The sequence below is a fragment of the Bos grunniens genome, chromosome 5 (assembly GCF_055505025.1).
Source record: "Bos grunniens cultivar Pamir isolate PY7600 chromosome 5, Bosgru_T2T1.0, whole genome shotgun sequence".
Taxonomy (NCBI): Eukaryota; Metazoa; Chordata; class Mammalia; order Artiodactyla; family Bovidae; genus Bos; species Bos grunniens.
In genome coordinates this window covers 102,621,599-102,642,097 of record NC_141169.1, presented here as the reverse complement: position 1 = coordinate 102,642,097, position 20,499 = coordinate 102,621,599, and the positions used below count along the sequence as shown (strand labels likewise).

Genomic DNA, 20,499 nt, shown 5'->3' with positions numbered 1-20,499 from the left:
GCTGAGGCAGCTAGAAGCAAGAAGACTACCTAGGTTATCAGAATGGAGGAAGGGAGTGGTAAGAAAAGCTCACCTGACAACCCTGAAGGCAGATGTCAATGTCTGAGGGGGTTTGAGCTGGAAAAAGATTATCCACGTTTTCTGCCCCAAAACCCCCTTGAAGTTCAGGATTAATGTTTTTCTATCCACGATGCACATGCTAACTCACTTCAGTCGTGTCCAACTCTTTGTGATGTTATGGACTACAGCCTGCCAGGCTCCTCTATCCTTAGGAATTCTCCAGGTAAGAATACTGGTCAGTTGCCATGCCCTCCTCCAGAGGATCTTCCCAACCCAGGAATTGAAACTACGTCTCCTGCATTGAAGGCAGAGAACTGAACCCCAGTTCAATTCCTGGGTCAGGAAGATCCACTGGAGAAGGGATATGCTACCCACTCCAGTATTCTTGGGCTTCCCTTGTGGCTCAACTGGTAAAGAATGGGCGTGCAACGCGGGAGACCTGGGTTCCATCCCTGGGTTGGGAAGATCCCCTGGAGAACCTGTACCCATTTCATTGAAAGCATGGAATCTTAAACCACTGGACCACCAGGGAAGTCCCATTATGAGTTAAACTGAAAGAGGCAAAAGAAGCACTGGTATCATTCTGATTCATCTCCTGTGACAATCACTAAATGACAACTCCAAAATCCTGGCTTCCAAAGTCTGTGACTCTCACTTTGGTTCTATCACAAGCATTGATTCCCTTTATTTTTGCCAATCATAGTTCTGGAATATGAAAGGTGGCCTAGATCACGAAGATAACTTGAAGCAAATGAAATTAACTGTACCAGCAAATAATTAAAACAAACGGTCTCTACAACAAGCCTCTGTGGGTTGAGAGCCATGAGGACAGAGGTTGAGCCTTCACCTCTTAAAGGCTCCATCTCTTGAAAAAGAGTTAATAAAGTCTCCTTTTATTACCTATTGGCCCACCTATATTGGGTCAATTAAATTAAAAAGAAAAGGAAACAAGCAAATGAAAAGACAAAAGAGACGCTACCTTTTTCCGTACTTTTAATTACCATTATTGCACCAATACAGCATACATATGCTTTATATACATACATCTTAAACATCATTCTCAACTTTTCAGCAATTCAAATACATAATATATTATCATCTTGAGAATACAAAGAACACAACATACAGGAAGATTGAGAAAATAGGTTCCCAGTAGTTATTAGTCACTAGTGATTCTATAGACTTTCCTTCTAGTGTTTTCTATTGGAATTTTTAAATGTCCTGCCATGGCTCTGTAAGAATAGAGCTGCCTGGAACGGGAAGCAATGAAAACAAAATGGACCCAAAGTTTTTTAAAAAGAGTCAAGAAGGAAATCTAAGAGAGAGAATCTATTTAAAAACTAAATGTAAGGACTCTCTTCAGCCAGTAATATCCAAATAGGTACTAAGGGAAGAGGTGAGATCCTCACATTCACTCTCAAAATTGCCCCCTGACAAATCAGATAGCTGGAGCCCGTTCACTCAAGAGCGGGACCCCTTCACAGCGTTGTAAAAGGAATGGTGGGCAGAGGGAAAGTGGCAGGGGAGCTACTTGCTTCTCACATACCCCTGGTGGCAAGTATCACAGCCCTCATCCGGGCAAAAACTATCACAGCTAAAGCCATGGCTCTCCAGCTTCCTTCATCAATGACAATACATGTAATATAGCAGCTTTCTGCTGAAGAGCTGGTGGATTCACAAAGTAAAATGTTTATGAAAAGGGGCCAGATACCCAGGCAGCAAGGCAATGTGGGTACTGATCAACAGTTAAGTGCATTCAACCTCTCTACTCTACAAGTGAGGTTAAAAACCCCAAACCCTTTAAACTTTCAGTCAAATAATGGGGCCATAACAAAGTAACGCCGGGCTTCAGAGGCAGCAGCAAGATGGAGCTGCAAGAAAGTGACTGCTTCTCTAGAATATAACTAGGAAAACACAGCCCCTTGAGCCTCCTTCATCCAAAAGACCACCACTGATCAAAGATGCTGCACTGTTTGACAGACACAAGAGTGGAAGCGCCACCAACACAACCCTCTTATCACAGGAAGGGACGTGTAAACGTTTGCGCTAGAGGGTAAGGGGGCTGCACCCACACCGGCTGCTCACTCACAGGACAAGCCTGGGGGAGGGCACACAGCAGAGACCCAGGACGCAAGTCTTTCCTCACACCTACCCCCTATCAAAATTCTGAATCTGTAAACACTGAGGTCAGTCTGTCCATTTTTAGAGTCTTCGGCTAATGGAAAAGAAGTTCCAAGGTTTTTGTCTCCCCTGAAATTGCTAGAAAGGGCTTCACAAAGAGGCATGCCAGGGTCTTGAGATAATTCTGAAATAAGAATTTAAAGATGGGGAAAATTTTTAGAGATGGTAGGGACTATTTCCCCCTCAGAGACCCTGGCCTTTTGAGCCCTGTAGAGCCAGCCACAAGCATCATTAAGACCCACTACTTCCCTGCCTTGACAGGGAACAGGAGCCGGGAAATACTTTCTTGGCTGCACTCCAAGGAACAGCACAGGAGGGTGACACCACCAGCCTGAATGCAATGGAGAAGCTATGAGAACGATTGTCCAGGATTTTGGTTCTGGGGAGGGAAGCGGCTCCGAGCCCCCCCTCTCAGATTGGTGCCCTCAAAGTCATTGTTATTCTTCACGTCTCTCTTGAACATCCCACCAGTGCTCTTCAGAACTGGACCCAGTTGGATGGCTGTGGTGCCTGGTTCGGAACAGAGCTGCAAGAGAGAACAGAGACAGCCAGAAGCATATTAGGATAGGGACTCCATTCTTAACAGTTTCCAAGAAATCTCTGCCCAGAATTCCTGAAACTGTACTTCAGAGCAATTGTGCTCACCAAGCCCTGCATCAGGCTACCCAAGTTCCATCCTGCCTGCGTGTGTGCGTGCTAAGTAGCTTTAGTCGTTTCCAACCGTTTGTGACCCCATGGACTGTAGCCTACCAGGTTCCTCTGTCCATGGGATTCTCCAGACAAGAATACTGGAGTAGGCTGTCATTCCCTTCTCCAGAGGATATTCCCAACCCAGGGATCAAACACACGTCTCCTGTGTCTCCAGCACTGCAAGCAAATTCTTTACCACCAAGCCAATGGGGAAGCCCAAGCTCCATCCCATAGTGATCTTATGCCACCATCCCAGCACTCCTGCACTCCTTACCTAGAATTCCTGCCAAACACCATGTATGACCTACAGATGCCCTGCTTTCCCAGATCAGAGATATCATTACATTGGCACACATCACTGATAGACCAGTTGAGAGGATGGTGGTTTCCCTACATTAATACCTGGATGCAGTGCTGAAGTCTCCCCACAAGTCATTGCTTGCAGAAACTGGAGCTGGTGCTGGTGTCGTGATAGGAGCAGGAGAATCCAAATCTAAAAGGATATCTGAGTACAAGGTAAGAGAAGAAACAGAAACAGGGAAACATAAACTTGTATTCACACAAAAACCTACACAAAAGTTCATGGCAACTTTACTTGTAATAGCCAAAAATGCAGTCAACCCAAATGTTCTTCTGTGGGTGAAACATACTGTGGTACATCCATATGATGGACTACTATTCAGCAATAAACAGACTATTGATATATATCAAAACAACCTGATGAATCTCAAGGGAATCATGCTGAGTGGCAAAAGTCAATCCCAAAGGTTATATACTGCAGGATTCCATTAACATTCCTAAGTGACAAAATTAAGAGATGGAGGACAGATTAGTGACTGATTGCCAAGGGTTAGGAACAGGGGTGGGGGTGAAGAGGGAGGAAGGTGTGGTTAAAAATGGGGGACACAAGGAGTCTTTGTCCTGGTGGAACTGTTTGGTGTCCTGAGCCTGGTGGTGGATCCAGGAACCTACACCTGATAAAACTGCACAGAACTAGAGCTGACCCTTGAACAATGTGGGTTTGAACCACATGGGTACACTTATGCATGGACTTTTTTCAATAAACACTCAGTACAGTACTACATGATCCGTAGTTAATTTAATATACAGATGTGGAACCACAGATATGGATAGTTGACTGTGAAATCATACACAGATTTTCTACTGCACAGGACAGGAATAGGCAAGAGATCAGTGCACAAAAGCTCTGCATTGTTCAAGGGCCAACTGCACACACAAATGAGAATACCTAACCATGAAGAAATCTAAGGAAGATAGGTAGACAGTCTCACTGTCAATTCTGCAAAATGTTACCATTGAGGTTAACTGGATAAAGAGTACATGGGATTTCTTATTTTTTACAGTTGCATGTGAAACTAGAATTATCTCAAAACAAAAGGTTTAATTTTTTAAAAAAATAAAAATAAACCTTAGATATTATCCTCAGTGCCTTCTGGCAACACTTAGCAAAAGCAGCAGCCTAGAACCACTTTTACCTCAAAAATTCCAGAAAGAGAAAGTCTGCTCCTATAAAAAAACACTTATAATTGATTAATGATATAATTTTAAACAAATAATATTAAGTTATAATTAATTAATGATATGTTATAACTCTCAGATTCTAACACTAGGTTCTCTAATCTCAGGAAAATTCCTTTTCAAATAAGTTATAACTTTCAGATTCTAACACTAGGTTCTCTAATCTCAGGAAAATTCCTTTTCAAATTCTAATTTCTCATCTTTTAAACGGAAATGACTATATCTCTTCTTGTTTCCCACTAGACAGTAAGAACAAAAATGTACTCATAAACCCAGATGTTGTCTAATTTCCTCTCAACTGCCCTGTGAAGAAATGGAAAGGATTGAGAAATAACATTCACTGAATGATAACTACATGCCAAGTACTGAGCTAAGCGCCATCACATCATTTTACCCTCAGAGTCCTGAGCTAAGTTCTACATTTCCATCTTACAGGTAAGGATATGAGACTCACAGAACCTAAATGTTACCAAACACATCCAGATAAAAACTAACAGAGCTATGACCATAATCTTGGTCCATCTGACTCCTGGGCCTACTAGCATTTCACCAAGGTCCAATGAAGGAAACAGTCTTTTTAATATCTACCCATTTTTAGCCAAAAAATCAACCAGATACCATGACTCTCAGCTCACTAGAAAAGCTTTAATCCCTTGCTGAAGGCTACCAGAGTCAACTTGTCAGTGCCAAGTGCCTTTAAGAGCAAAACCACTGACACTCTCTTTGGCAAACAGGTTATTACCAATAAAACCCTAAGCTATGATTTCTCAAAGTTAAAAGTACTAGAGAGATTTACCTGCATCACTACCACCATGATTGGATTTTGGTATGGGTGGTGGAGTGACATGATTGCTGATGGCAACTGAGGAGGATGGAGGGGGAATTGTGACTTTGCCTCCAGGTGGCGGTGGGAGTAAGCTGAGGCCCCCGGTCCCTGCAGTCTTGGGCTTAGAAGTACCTCCTTTCTTGGTTGTAATGTTCTACAAAAGAAAAAAAGGAGGGTGAGAAAAAGAAAGAGAAGTCATAGGCTTATGGAAATACAAGGAGAGGTGAGGGGAACCATACTCACCCCAATACTCAACTTGATGGTCTGCCCTTCCTTGAAGCCCAGATCCAACTTGGGACGACTATCCATTTCTTGAGATTCTTTGGAAATCTCAGATTCCTGTTTTACCCACCTTCAATAAAAGGGCACATTATTTTAATTAGGATTCCCTGAGAGCAGAGTTTGACAAATCAATCTGTGGCTAACTTATGTGAAACATGATTCCAGAAAGCAGAGTAAGGGAACATCAGACGTAGAAAGGAAAGGAAGAAAAGCCAAGGAAGAGGACAACTGGAGTTCAATACCACTGGGGAACTATACACAATGGCAGACTAAACATGTCCCTCCACGAGAGAGCACCTGGCCACCAATTCCCAGCCCTGTGATTGAGGACCACCTCTGACGGGGCAGGCCAGCTGCCCCCTCACTGAATGGGTGGCTTTCCACAACTTCAGAAAGTTCTGAGGCAGAAAAACCTGCCCTTTTCTACCAGTGTGCATGGTGCTATTCACCACAGCTAAGCCAAAAGCAAATGGGCTGAAGAAATACCGCAAGAGGCACAAAACATGTCAGTTACATGGAGTGACAAATCTGGCACGAAACTCCCCACTATCTCACAGAAAGCCCTGCTATTACTGTTATGCCCCTCCTCAGCCCCCTAAGAGCTACGGGCAACTTCCCCAGAGGTATAAACAGCAGCATCTTCCCAAACCAGTGTACAATGGGTTAAAAACATATTCCAGCTATAAGGATAGAATAGATACAAAGATAATGGAAGAAAACAGTGAACGGGACAATCACAGTCACAAGACCTAGTCTACCAAGTAATGAAAGCAGGAGGTAAGAGACAGTGCCCACTCAATGGAGGGGCAGCATTCCCCACACACTCAACCTGGTAACTCAGGACACGCTTCACTCACTTGAAGTGATCTTGCAGAGAGACATTGAAGTCAAAGGCATCACCCCGATCTGAGAAGCCAATGCCAATGAAAGCGCTTCGCCCTGTGAAAAGGATAAGAATCCTCCCAACAGGAAGCATGCCTGGGGCAAATGCTACTCAATGAAAATATAATAGTTACCATAACTAGACAACCTCTGTGAATGTAAAAGACTCTCTGAGAACTAGCAAACTGCATGCAGCCCATGGGCCAAATGCTGTCAGAGCTTGTTTTTTTAAATAAAATTTCACGAGAACAAAGCCATGCCAGTTTGTCTAATATTATCCACAGCAGCTTTCACACCATTGTGACAGAACTGAGTAGCTGCGAGAGCCCATGTGGCCCAGAGATGTTTATTATCTTGTGTCTTTAAAAAAAAGTCTGCCAGCCTCTGACTGGAAAAAAGATGCCTGCCATAAACACAGATGAGGTAAAGTAGTCCCACAAAGAGCCCTGCAACAATGAACAGGCAGTATTTGCCAATTCTTTGGTTAGACATATATTCTGATTTATTTACGTCTACTTTTAATCACCTCTTGAACCTGTGTTTATAACTATTACAAATAACATGTTAATCCTTTTCCTCTAGCAACTGGAGTTAACTTTGGACAAAGAGAAGAAAAATTTTAGTAAACTGAAGTAAGATAAATGCACTGGGACACATTTCCGTTGATGTGCATTAACTATTTTCCAAATCTCAATTCATTCAAAATCCCCAATCCCTTACCAGTTCCATCCTGGATCCGGATTACAAAGTAGCGGCTGGAATCAGTCACTGTCTCCACGGCAATACCAGGATATTGTTCTACTGGTGCCTGAGCAAAGAGTTCCCCTGACAGGTAAGAAAAAGACTTCTTTAAGCAAAGGAAGCAAAAAGTCTAAAATTCAATTAGCAAGTATTTCCACTCCAATCCACAATCTGAAGAGATTCATAAAAGAACACCAAACCAACATCCTTAATATGGTAGAGGGTCACGAGTAGATTACCTGAAACTTTATCCTCGAGTTTGATATAAGCAACCTTCCCTTTTGAAGTGATTCGGAGGCGACCAGTCCAATCGGGTTGATCTAATTTCCAGTCAGATGCCCTAGGATAGAAAAATGGAAAGTCTCAGGCCTCAGGTCTATGTCTTTAATTTACCGAAAACCTACACACAATCATTTGCCATATTTCTATTTCCCTGTTCTGAATTACTTACTCTTTCTGCCTATTAAATAATCAAAACACTAATTCATAATTCTCTCTACAAAGATGCCTCAGGTTACACACAGTCCAAAGCAAATAGAAGAAATGTTACTACTTAAGTCCAATAAGTATCAATAAAAATATGTAAAATTACCCAAAAAAGCAATTTAAAAATGTATCACAATGACACTATTTTCATACTGAGGATAGTATTTTATATAATAGTATTTTGCTGATCAGGGAACAACAAAGCCTACTAAATGAAATATACTGGGTAACAGAAGCCTCCCAAATCCCTAAATGTATTATCTTTCACTGAATTCAACCAATATTTACAGAGTGTGTATTAAGTCACAGGCACTATTCTAGGTATTTGGGATACAAGAGGGAACAAAGTTTAAAGCCGTCAGGAAGCTTACAATCTAACAGGAAATAGATAATAAAAAACAAACAATAGATACGTAAAATCATTAATAGCTCAGAAGGTGCTAAATGCTAAGGTAAAAAGAAAATCCCAGGGCAGAAAAAGGAGCTCAGGAAGATAGTGGGAGAATGAATAGGTTGCAGCTTTCAAAAGGGTGGTCAGGGCAAGCCTGACTAACAAGGTGAAATGTGAGCAAAATGTGAAGTGAGAGTTACCCATGCAGATATCTGGAGGAAAAGCATTCCAGGTGTAAACAGCTGGTGCAAAGATGCTAAAATGGGAGCAGGCCTGCTATATCGCCCTCAAGCAAGGAAGTCGCTGTGATTAGAATACAGAAGGAAATGAGGTGGGAGAACTAACTGAGGGACATCATGGAGGGGCTCACAGGCCACTCTAAGAACTCTAGCTTTTAGTCTTAGTGAAGGAGAAGCCATTAAAGCAGAAATGTGACATGATCTCCCTTTTATCTCAAAAGGATTACTTTGCTGTGCAGAGCAGAGATGCAGCAATATGAACGCTAAAGCTGGGGATTAGCTAAGAGACTACTGTAGTAATCTGGGGGAGTCACCATGGTGACCAGGAAGAGAAAGGAGCACAAGTGACTAGACGATGGATATATTTAAAGCAAAGGCAGCAGGATTTTCTAATGAATGGATGCAAGGTAGAAGAGAAAGAGAGACAACAAAGACCAAGTCAAGGATGACGCCAAGGTTTTTAGCCTGAACAGAGGAGTTGCCAATAATTGAGATGAGAAAGACTACAGATAGAACATCTCTGGAAAGAAAGATTAGTAGTAGTTCAGCATTGGCTCGGTTAAGTCTGAGATGTCTAATAGATTTTCAAGAGGAGATACAGAGCATACATGTGAATATATGAAGCTGGACTTCAGAAAGACATGTAGATTAGAGATACAAATGGGAACATTACAAAACACTGAATACTTATAATCTGTGTTCTAGATGAATTTGAATGAAATCTAAGACATTTAAACATGAACCAATTTTACAAAACACTGCATTTGTGATTCTGTTTTGCAAGCAGTGTGGAAAAGGGAGGGCAAGGTAAAAGTTAATAACTCATCCCGTGGGAACCTAGAGACTAACACCTGCAGTTAAGAAGGTAACAATAAAGTATATCTGGGTAAACATATGTTTAACAAGATGGTAAGTAAATGGTAGACAGGAAGACATGAAAATTTAAATTAGGACAAATTCTGAACAGGATTTTACAACATACATCTTCATCATGCCCTTCTCTCTTGATGTCCTGTCTCAAAGACCCCCAAGTACCTGAATCTGATCCAGTTCAGAGCATGCTCTAGAAGTCCTTATCTATTAAATTTTTTGAATAAGTCGTTACTTACTCCACTCTTCTGTCATGAGGTAGACATAGTGTGAATGGGCTACTGAAAATACTAGGAACAAGTTTACCAGATGCACTTCTTTGGACAGGTTCCTCGGTTTATTTGTATGTCTGGTGGCCAATATTTAACAAATTCTCAGTAAGTGAATGGATATTCACACAGCAGCTTCCCCCAGCCCTGAACCTTAACTCCTCTCCAACTCCCCAGACCTAGCCAGGGGTACTCTTGATTTTTACTGGTCTTCGAAACGAACTTCACATATTTTCATCTACCTTGGCAATAAATCTTACAGCAGCTATGTGGAATAGGCATGAAAGCCTACTGTGTTGTTGCTGTACATTCACTCAGTCGTGTCTGACTCTTTTGGGACCCCATAGACTGTAGCCCAACAGGCTTCTCTGTCCATGGATTTTCCCACACAAGAATACTGGAGTGGGTTGCCATTTCCTTCTCCAGGGGATCTTTCCAACCCAGGGATTGAACTCGCATCTCCTGTACTGGCAGGGGGATTATTTACCACTGAGACACCAGGGAAGCTCACTAAGATACCAGGGAAGCTCACTAAGATGGCTGGAGATTGAAAAAACTACTCTCTCTAAATGAAGAAAAGGACAATAACACAGTAACAATCCTTAACTTCAAAGTCCAGTATTCTTTTCATTACATTAAAACACAGTGTATGGTTAGTAATGATTTAGTTGAGGAAAAGGGTAATCATAAATAAAATAAGGTTTTACAGGTTAAGAACCATTTTCTAATCGTTTATAAGTTTCCCACCAACCCATTCTCCTTCTATAAATCTGGTCAGTGAAAGTCCAAGAAGTGACAGCTTTACAGGTGAATCGACAGTTTATACAGGTGAATCAAAGTCAATTATTCCCTCTCATCTCAAAGAAAGCATTTCTGATTCCTATAAAGTCCAGTTTTTCCTTTAACAGCAGCCTAGAGGATAAATCATGCTCATAATATAAAATGACTTCTGGTAAACAACAAAAAAGATTACACAAAGACAGAAAAGCACTATTTATCAAGCACCTGTTCCAGGAGTTATTATGCCCATTCTTGTGAAAACTGAAAGAATCTCACAAAGTACATAATATTATACTCATCTTTATAGATGAGAAAACTAAAGTTCAAAAGATTTAAGTGACTTGCCAGAAGTAACCCAGCAAATAAATGAGACTCACAATTCAAATTTAATTCTGCTCTCTTCACTAACAGTGGTTGATATAAAAAGCCTCTTGTAGGATAAAATGTCACTAATAAGCATGGAAAACATAGAATGACAAGGAAAAGGGTAAGAGGAAAATTAAGAAATTGCTTTGACGGCTCAGTGCAGTTAACTGACATAAGAATGAAGGATAAAGTTAAAATCAAGACAGAGAAAGCAGATGGGTAAAAGGTGTTTTTAAAAGCGTGAAGCAGAAGAAAAAGGCTTCCCTGGTAGCTCAGTCAGTAAAGAATCTGCCTGCAATGCAAGAGACCTGGGTTCAATCCATGGGTAGGGAAGATCCACTGGAGAAGGGAATGGCAACCCACTCCAGTATTCTTGCCTGGAGAATTCCATGAGTCTGGCAGGTTCATGGAGTCGAAAAAAGTCGGACTGAAAAAGAACTGAAACCCACTTCAATGTTTCATATCTTTAAGGAAGTCTTAATACCTAAAGTTAGGGGTCATCAGCTATTTTACCTTATTTGACAGATCGATCAATGCTAATTTAAGTGTAACCTATTCTTTTCAGTCAACATTTACAGAGTCTCCACTATGTGCAGGAAACTGTGCTAGATCCTAGAAAATGTTTAAAAGATCTAAGTTTAAGAAGACCTCAAGTTGTTCATAGTCTAGTCTGGAGAACTGGGACAACAACCAAAAAATTAGTACATTGAAGGAAGGCAAGTGAGAGAGTCAAGAACAGGTACTACGGAGGCACACAGAGCACACCTAAGCCAGAACAGAAAGGTCAAGGAAGGCTGGCTTGGGAGAAGAGGTCTCAGCTGACTCACAGGTATTAGTCCCTGTGACTATCATCAAAAAGCATGTAGAGTCTTATTCACGGTCAGCAGGGGTCTGATTGAAAGCTTGAAATTAGGATTACCTTTTAGGGTACAACCCACAGGATCTAGTGCACAGGTCAGCAAGCACAAAGATACTGATTCAGGATGAACGAACCTCTGATAAGGAAGTACAACATAAGACACAGGGAGAGGGTAATTTTTAAGCCGAGGTAACAAATGCCAAGAGGAAAATCATGCTGGTGATGTGAGTCAGAGAGAGAAATCAAAATACTATATTTATAGACTGCTTTACTGTTTACTAAATTCTTTTTAGGAAATTCATTTTTAATTATTTTTCACATTTATTATGATTTCATTTAACCCTCCAAAAACTTCTAAAGGTACATAGCTAGAGCAGGTTTTATTATCACCCCCTCCCTTTTTTTTTTTTTCTATTTTACAGATGAGAAAACTTAGGCTTGGAGAGGCTAAAAGATTTGTGTCAAATCACATAGCTGTTAAATTGCCAGGGCTCACACTCATATTTTTTAACAGGTAACCCAGTGAGTTGCAAGTTAATTCTTTGGACTGCATGTCCGTAACTTTTGACAGCATCCTCAGGCCCTCATAGTCATTGGATTACAAGATGGTTAGTTAGCCCTCCAGATAAAATGCTGTGTTAACTCTGAAAGCAAAAGCTACATGAGAACAGGGAAGGAAGGCTTGAAAATACTGTAGTATCACCTATACTATAGTATATGGTGGATGACTGTATTTGGTGGCAAGACTGAACTGCACAAAAGATAAATTATCTCATCCAGAGAGGGGCCTAAGACACAATAATCACCAACAAATGCGCACCAGGTATTGGAAATGGGGGGTACGGGGGCAAGGAGGTAGGGATGGGACGATAAAGGTGACAACTTGAAGGACGCAGGGATGAGCGAAGGGAAAGGTGACTGGCCAAGGCGCAGACACGACAGGAAGAGAATGAGGAGCAGATGGGTAATCCAGAGGGGTCCGGGGGGAGAGCGGTGGGAGGTTACAGGATGGTAATCTTTTTATTTTTTATTTTTTTTTAAGAGGCGGAAACAAGGATGTCGGCAGTCCAGAGTGGGGAAACAGCAGCGGAAAGGGTGACAAAAACCCAGGTGGCCAGGCTAGCAAGTTAACAATCCAGAGGAGGCAATGGCAGGGACGGGCGGCCTGCTACCTGAGAAACAAAGTGTCAAGCCTGACCGGGTAAGCGCGTGCCACAATGACTCGAAGTTAGTACCTGTAACCGCGGTTGGAGGCCCGAGGCGGAATCCGGTAAACGCTGACGTCAGGCTTCACACACAGTACAGACTCGTACTCCAACTCGGACGCCATCTTGGCTCTGCTCGCAGGGCCGCTGGGGGCGGGGCGTCAGCGCGGGGGCGGGACGTAGAGCCGGGGAGCTGAGTTCCAAAAAACTTCCGCTGACGCACTTCCGCTGACGCTACTTCCGCGAGCGTTCGGCCGGCGTCCTGAGATTAACCTCTGTTGGCGCGGGTTACGGAAGCCATGTTGAAACCTGGAAACGGTGAGGTTGCGTGAATCACCATTTTGGGTAATGGCAAGGATGCCCTCCAAGTGCGTGATTCACGTTAAGGATATCTCCATCCCCGAAAAGCGAGGAGAAGAAACGCCATCTTGCTCTCGGCAGGTACCAGCAGTGCTCTGGGAGAACGACTACCATTTTGAAGCCTGGCGAATTTTTTTCTTCTAAGAGTCACTTCTTAACCGTAGTTTTCAAGAGAAAAGAGGTATTCGCGGGTCCGTAATCCCAAACTGGATACCTAAAGAAAGAGGAGAGTGAAAAAGTTGGCTTAAAGCTCAACATTCAGAAAAAGAAGATCATGGCATCTGGTCCCATCACTTCGTGGGAAATAGATGTGGAAACAGTGTCAGACTTCATTTTGGGGGGCTCCAGAATCACTGCAGATGGTGATTGCGGCCATGAAATTAAAAGACGCTTACTCCTTGGAAGGAAAGTTATGACCAACCTAGATAGCATATTCAAAAGTAGAGACATTACTTTGCCAACAAAGGTCTGTGTAGTCAAGGCTATGGTTTTTCCAGTAGTCATGTATGGATGTGAGAGTTAGACTATGAAGAAAGCTGAGCGCCAGAGAACTGATGCTTTTGAACTGTGGTGTTGGAGAAGACTCTTGAGAGTCCCTTGGACTGCAAGGAGATCCAACCAGTCCATTCTAAAGGAGATCAGTCCTGATGTTCTTTGGAAGGACTGATGCTACAGCTGAAACTGCAGTACTTTGGCTACCTCATGCAAAGAGTTGACTCATTGGAAAAGAATCTGATGCTGGGAGGGATTGGGGCAAGAGGAGAAGGGGACGACAGAGGATGAGATGGTTGGATGCATCACCCACTTGATGGAAATGAGTTTGAGTGAAGTCCTCGAGTTAGTGATGGACAGGGAGGCCTGGCGTGCTGCAATTCATGGGGTCGCAGAGTCCGACACGACTGAGCGACTGAACTGAACTGAACTGAAAGAAAGTGTATGACTCAGGCGTAGACATGGTGGATTTTAATCTTCCGGAGTCCAAACTTCAAAAATGCCAGGCTTGATCCATTGCCTTATAATAACTCCTTTTTATCTTAGAGTTTCGAGAATGGCACCTGTTGAAATGGTCTGCTACACATTCAGTGTGTACTTTTGATTATCTTGTTTGGAAATTTTACCCATGTTAAGCTGTAAATGGGCTTCCTTGATGGCTCAGGTGGTAAAGAATCCGCCTTTAACACAGAAGACCTGAGCTCTATCCCTGGGTCCGGAAGATCCCTTGGAGAAGGAAATGGCAACCCATTCTTGTATTCTTGCCTGGAAAATCCCATGAACAGAGGAGCCTGGCGGGATACAGCCCATGGGGTCACAAAAGTCAGACACGACAGAGTGACTAACACACTAAGCTGTAAATGGGATCAGTTCAATCCCTGACCAGTTGGGACAGCATTATGGATTATTTAATAGCCGCTGTTTGCGTTCAGTTTTATTATAATGGTAAATTCTACTGCAGTGTCTCCATAAACACCTGCTTTGTATACTCCAAATTTATACTTGCCACAACAGTCACCTAATTGATTTAATTAGCACAGAGGGCAAGTGGAAAACCAATATACCAAGTCAAGTCTGTCTGACTACAACAGTGGTCTAGTCACCACTTCATCATGTTGACTGGTTGAAAACCTGTCTAATTTGTCTGCTCTGCATACAAAGTGATATCTTAAAACTCAAAAATGAGTCATAATGTCTAGCCATTATAAGGATGTGGGGAATCAACTACTCAAGTGTTTGCCGGAAGGTAGTGGTTTAGCATTTCTGAAGGTAAATTTCAAATTAATGTCCTGTATGTAACATTCAATGTAGCAAATCCACTAATAGCTATTTTAGGGCAATAATTTTATATGTGCAAAATAATATACACAATGTTTATTACAGCGTTGTTTGTAGTAGTGAAAAATGGAAACTAGGTAAATGAATATCAACAGAAAAGAAACTAGGTAAATGAATATCAACAGAAAATGGTTAATGGCATATCTATTACTATAGAATGCTTTGAGATTTTGTGTGTGTGTGTGTGTATGTGTGTGTGTGCTGTGCTCAGTCATGTCTGACTCTTTGCTACCCCGTGAACTGTAGCCGGTCAGCCTCATTTGTCCGTGGATTTTCCAGGCAGGGAAATTGGAGTGGGGTGCCTCCTACTCCAGGGAATCTTCCTAACCCAGGGTTCAAACTCAGGTCTCCTGGATTACAGGCAGATTCTTTACTATCTAAGCCACCAGGGAAGTCCTTAAGTTCAGTTCAATTCAGTTGCTCAGTCGTGTCCGACTCTTTGCGACCCCATGAATCACAGCACACCAGGCCTCCCTGTCCCTCACAAACTCCCGCAGTTCACTCAGATTCACGTCCATTGAGTCAGTGATGCCATCCAGCCATCTCATCCTCTGTTGTCCCTTTGTCCTACCCCCAATCCCTCCCAGCATCAGAGTATTTTCCAGTGAGTCAATTCTTCGCATGAGGTGGCCAAAGTACTGGAGTTTCAGTTTCAGCATCATTCCCTCCAAAGAAATCCCAGGGCTGATCTCCTTCAGAATGGACTGGTTGAATCTCCTTGCAGTCCAAGGGACTTTCAAGAGTCTTCTCCAGCACTACAGTTCAAAAGCATCAATTCTTCGGCACTCAGCCTTCTTCACAGTCCAACTCTCACATCCATACATGACCACAGGAAAAACCATAGCCTTGACTAGACGAACCTTTGTTGGCAAAGTAATGTCTCTGCTTTTGAATATGCTATCTAGGTTGGTCATAACTTTCCTTCCAAGGAGTAAGTGTCTTTTAATTTCATGGCTGCAATCACCATCTGCAGTGATTTTGGAGCCCCCAAAAATAAAGTCTGACACTGTTTCCACTGTTTCCCCATCTATTTGCCATGAAGTGATGGGACTGGATGCCATGATATTTGTTTTCTGAATGTTGAGCTTTAAGCCAACTTTTTCACTCTCCTCTTTCACTTTCATCAAGAGGCTTTTTAGTTCCTCTTCACTTTCTGCCATAAGGGTGGTGTCATCTGCATATCTGGGGTGATTGATATTTCTCCCGGCAATCTTGATTCCAGCTTGTGTTTCTTCCAGTCCAGCGTTTCTCTTGATGTACTCTGCATATAAGTTAAATAAGCATGGTGACAATACACAGCCTTGACGTACTCCTTTTCCTATTTGGAACCAGTCTGTTTTTCAATGTCCAGTTCTAACTGTTTCTTCCTGACCTGCATACAGATTTCTCAAGAGGCAGGTCAGGTGGTCTGGTATTCCCATCTCTTTCAGAATTTTCCACAGTTTATTGTGATCCACACAGTCAAAGGGTTTGGCATAGTCAGTAAAGCAGAAATAGATGTTTTTCTGGAACTCTCTTGCTTTTTCCATGATCCAGCAGATGTTGGCAATTTGATCTCTGGTTCCTCTGCCTTTTCTAAAACCAGCTTGAACATCAGGAAGTTCACGGTTCATGGATTGCTGAAGCCTGGCTTGGAGAATTTTGAGCATTACTTTACTAGCATGTGAGATGAGTGCAATTGTGCAGTAGTTTGAGCATTCTTTGGCATTGCCTTTCTTTGGGATTGGAATGAAAACTGACCTTTTCCAGTCCTGTGGCCACTGCTGGGTTTTCCAAATTTGCTGGCATATTGAGTGCAGGACTTTCACAGCATCATCTTTTAGGATTTGAAATCGCTCAACTGGAATTCCACCACCTCCACTAGCTTTGTTCGTAGTGATGCTTTCTAAGGCCCACTTGACTTCACATTCCAGGAAGTCCTTATGAGTGTATAATACAGGCTTCCCTCATAGCTCAGTTGGTAAAGAATCTGCCTGCAATACAGGAGACCCCAGTTCGATTCCTGGGTTGGGAAGATCCCCTGGAGAAGGAAATGGCAACCCACTCCAGTATTCTTGCCTGGAAAATCCCATGGATGGAGGAGCCTGGTAGGCTACAGTCCATGGGGTCTGGAGGAGTCGGACACGACTGAGCGACTTCACTTTCACTTTTCACTTTCATACATTGGAAAAGGAAATGACAACCCACTCCAGTATTCTTGCCTGGAGAATGCCAGGGACAGAGGAGCCTGGTGGGCTACTGTCAGTGGGGCCACACAGAGTCGAACACAACTGATGCAACTTAGCAGCAGCAGTAAGGTGTTATTATTCTTCAAATATCTCCCACTAAACTATCAGCTACAGAAAGCAAGAACTTTGCCTTTTCAGCACCTAGCATGATGCCCTTCACACAGTAGGTAATAATGGTTGAATAACACAAGATTTCTACTTAAGTACAGTCATTTAGCTTATTGAACTTGGCCATTTCTCCCAAATCCCCCAATTTCAGGGTCCTATGTATACTTTGCAAAAAATTCAAAGACTATGAAAGAGGCTTTTGGGGGGAAGGGAGTGATGGAGATACACTGTATCTTGATTGTCGTGTTAGTTGCACAAAATGTATATGTTAGTCAAGACTAAAGAAAATGTGCACTTAAAATGTATGCATTATGTTATATGTAAGTTACAACTAAATAAAATGTATTTTTAAAACTTTAAAGTCCATCTCCGTGCTTCTCAAGATCCATCCTTCTGTTGTTCTCCATTGAGTTGACCACTATAAACAATTTTTTTAATGTTCTTTCTGGTATTTTCTATGCATTATGCATTTATAAATGTATGTGAGTCTATGAATTTTCACAAATGGAATCATGCATGCTGTCCACATTTTGATTTTTACCTGACAATACATCAAGATACCGTTTTATATCAGTACATATAGGTAGACCGAAAACTTTTTAACATTTCATACATTCCATTGAAAGACTACCTATAGGTTCTTTTCAAACTACCTGTGAATTAGATTAATGAGATTTACTTTCAAAGAATCAGCCTATTATTAGAAGGTAGAAGTACATGCGTGCATGCATGCTAAGTCACTTCAGTCGTGTCTGACTCTTTGCAACCCTATGGACTGTAGCCTGCCAGGCTTCTGTGTCTATGGGATTCTCCAGGCAAGAATTCCAAACTGGGTTACCATGCCCTCCTTCAGGGGATCTTCCTGACACAAGGATCGAACCATAGTCTCTTGTGTCTCGTGCACTGGTAGGCAGGTTCTTTACTACTAGTGCCACCTGGGAAGCCCAATACTCTTTGCTACCCCATGGACTGTAGCCTGCCAGGCTCCTCTAACCATGGAATTCTCCAGGTAAGAACACTTGAGTGGGTAGCCATTCCCTTCTCCAGGGGATCTTCCCAACCCAGTGATTGAACTCAGGTCTCCCACATTGCAGGCGATTCTTTACTCTCTGGGCCACCAGGGAAGCCCCAGTAAAAGTGCAGGAACTTTAAATTAGGAGAGACCTTTAGACATACTGCCCTCGGGCGGGAAGATCCCCTAGAGAAGGGACTGGCTACCCACTCCAGTATGGAGAATCCCATGGACAGAGGTTACAGTCCATAGGGACACAAAGAGTCAGACATGACTGACTAACACTTTTAGACATATTTAGTAGTCTTTTCCAAACCATTTTTTTAAAATATGAGAACCCAATGCACCCATACAAACTCAAATATATATGCCTGAAACAAAGGTTTCCCAAAATGCTACTTTTACTAAACTTTTGCCAACAAAGGTCCATCTAGTCAAAGCTATGGTTTTTCCAATAGTCGTGTATGGATGTGAGAGATGGACTATAAAGAAAACTGAGCACTGAAGAATTGATGCTTTTGAACTGTGGTGTTGGAGAAGACTCTTGAGAGTCCCTTGGACAGCAAGGAGATCCAACCAGTCTATCCTAAAGGAAATCAGTCCTGAATAGTCATTGGAAGGACTGATGCTGAAGCTGAAACTCCAATACTTTGGCCACCTGATGCAAAGAACTGACTCATTTGAAAAGACCCTGATGCTGGCAGAGATTGAAGGTGAGAGGAAAAGGGGGCAACAGAGGCTGAGATGATTGGATGGCATCACCGACTCGATGGACATGAGTTTGAGTAAACTCCGGGAGTTGGTGATGGACAGGGAGGCCTGGTGTGCTGCAGTCCATGGGGTCACAAAGAGTCAGACACGACTGAGCAAGTGAACTAAACTGAACTGAACTAAACCCAATGGCAGTTTATAGTTTCTATTATATTTTACTCTATTTTCTGTTGTTCTCAACCCACAAAATTGATTTCAATACCCATTAGTACATTTGAACTTACAGTGAAAAGGTAAAAAGGGGTCTAACATTGCTCACCATTTAACAGGTTGAAAAAAAAACCTACTAAAGAAAGACCAAGAGTATATCTGATGATTAGATCATTTATTTAGGCCCTTATGTGCATTGAACTCTTCTTTTTGAAAGACATCTTATAAACTCTCCACTGGCTGTAAAATAAAGTCTAATGTCCTTAGGCAGATGTTTCTTCACCGTCTTGCCCCAGGTTTTCCTTCCAGACTCATGTAGAGCCACTTCTCACCCTTCCTCCCTCATTCGAATCCCCAATGTCCTCTCTAACTTACCTGCTCACAGTGCTATAATTTCCCAAATGCATTACCTCTATTCATGCTGAACGTATTTGCAAAGACTGAAATGCCCTTCTCATTCATTCTTTGGTAAAATGGCTTCAGATTCTAATTAAATGTCAATTTGGGAAGCTCTCTTCAAATTCTTTAAACAGAACTAGTAACACTCTTCTCTGTGCTCTCACAACTTTTTTTTAATACTTAGGTTTTAGTTCTTAGCCCATTGCATTCAACTGTTTATAAGTAAGTTTATTTTCCAAAAGAAAGAAGCATATTTGTATTTCCCCAGAATTTGTCATAGTTTCCAGAATATAATAAAAGCTCCATACATTTTTTTGTTTGTTAAATGAATGATCATTTCTGTCCATCTTTACAGGGGTGATTTGTCCTTTCTCAATCAAGAAAATTTCAAATGTCTTGGCTGGAATTCACCTCTGCCCACCACTAGAGGGTAGTAGCTACACAATTCAAAAATTCTAGACTGTCTATAGTAACTGTCTTAGAAATCAAGCCAATTTTCTCACTATTTGTGACTTTCTCAGTATATGTGATTTAACCAAGCTCAACAAAAGCACTTTTGCTGGAAATGATGGAGGCCTTATCCATCTCAAATCTTGATTCCTTTTAGATGTGTTAAACATGAAAATAGAGGTCATGGTTTTCTTGCCTTATACCAGTAACATATTTCTCAGCTCTTTCTTCTTTGCCCATACACAAAAAGTTATTTATCATAGGCTTTTAAATTCTGGTCTACTTTTTCTCAGTCCACTATTATTTATCATGAAATCATACTTGTTAAAGTACAATTTTCCTAAATCCTGGAGTTGCTACAAATGCAGTTATAAAATTGTAATGCAACTTGAATCATAGTTTATGGATCTTGCTTACTTATAAGGGATCTTAGGGACCTTGTGGAGAAGGCAATGGCACCCCTACTCCAGTGTTCTTGCCTGGAGAATCCCAGGGACGGCAGAGCCTGGTGGGCTGCTGTCTATG

At 42.0% G+C, this 20,499-nt stretch overlaps 1 protein-coding gene across 1 annotated transcript; it reads right to left on the bottom strand.

Moving 5' to 3' along the window:
• Positions 1–1,038: 1,038 nt before the first annotated feature.
• Positions 1,039–12,800, bottom strand: NECAP1 (NECAP endocytosis associated 1). The gene is made up of 8 exons (XM_086402082.1): positions 12,697–12,800; positions 7,441–7,541; positions 7,181–7,285; positions 6,436–6,517; positions 5,540–5,648; positions 5,267–5,450; positions 3,334–3,436; positions 1,039–2,767 (listed from the first exon to the last, which is right to left on the bottom strand). The coding sequence occupies exons 1-8, from the start codon at positions 12,789–12,791 to the stop codon at positions 2,719–2,721; spliced, it is 828 nt and encodes a 275-aa protein (XP_086258208.1). The 5' UTR covers positions 12,792–12,800; the 3' UTR covers positions 1,039–2,718.
• Positions 12,801–20,499: the final 7,699 nt, after the last annotated feature.

What these genes read in the sequence shown, in the direction of transcription:
- NECAP1 (XM_086402082.1), bottom strand. Translation starts at nt 12,791, where the DNA reads ATGGCGTCCGAGTTGGAGTACGAGTCTGTACTGTGTGTGAAGCCTGAC. An exon ending in CCGGATCCAGGATGGAACTG is followed by an intron (nt 6,518 to 7,180) that starts GTAAGGGATTGG and finishes TCCTTTTCACAG; the next exon opens with GGCGAAGCGCTTTCATTGGC. An exon ending in GACTTCAGCACTGCATCCAG is followed by an intron (nt 2,768 to 3,333) that starts GTATTAATGTAG and finishes TCTCTCTTGCAG; the next exon opens with CTCTGTTCCGAACCAGGCAC.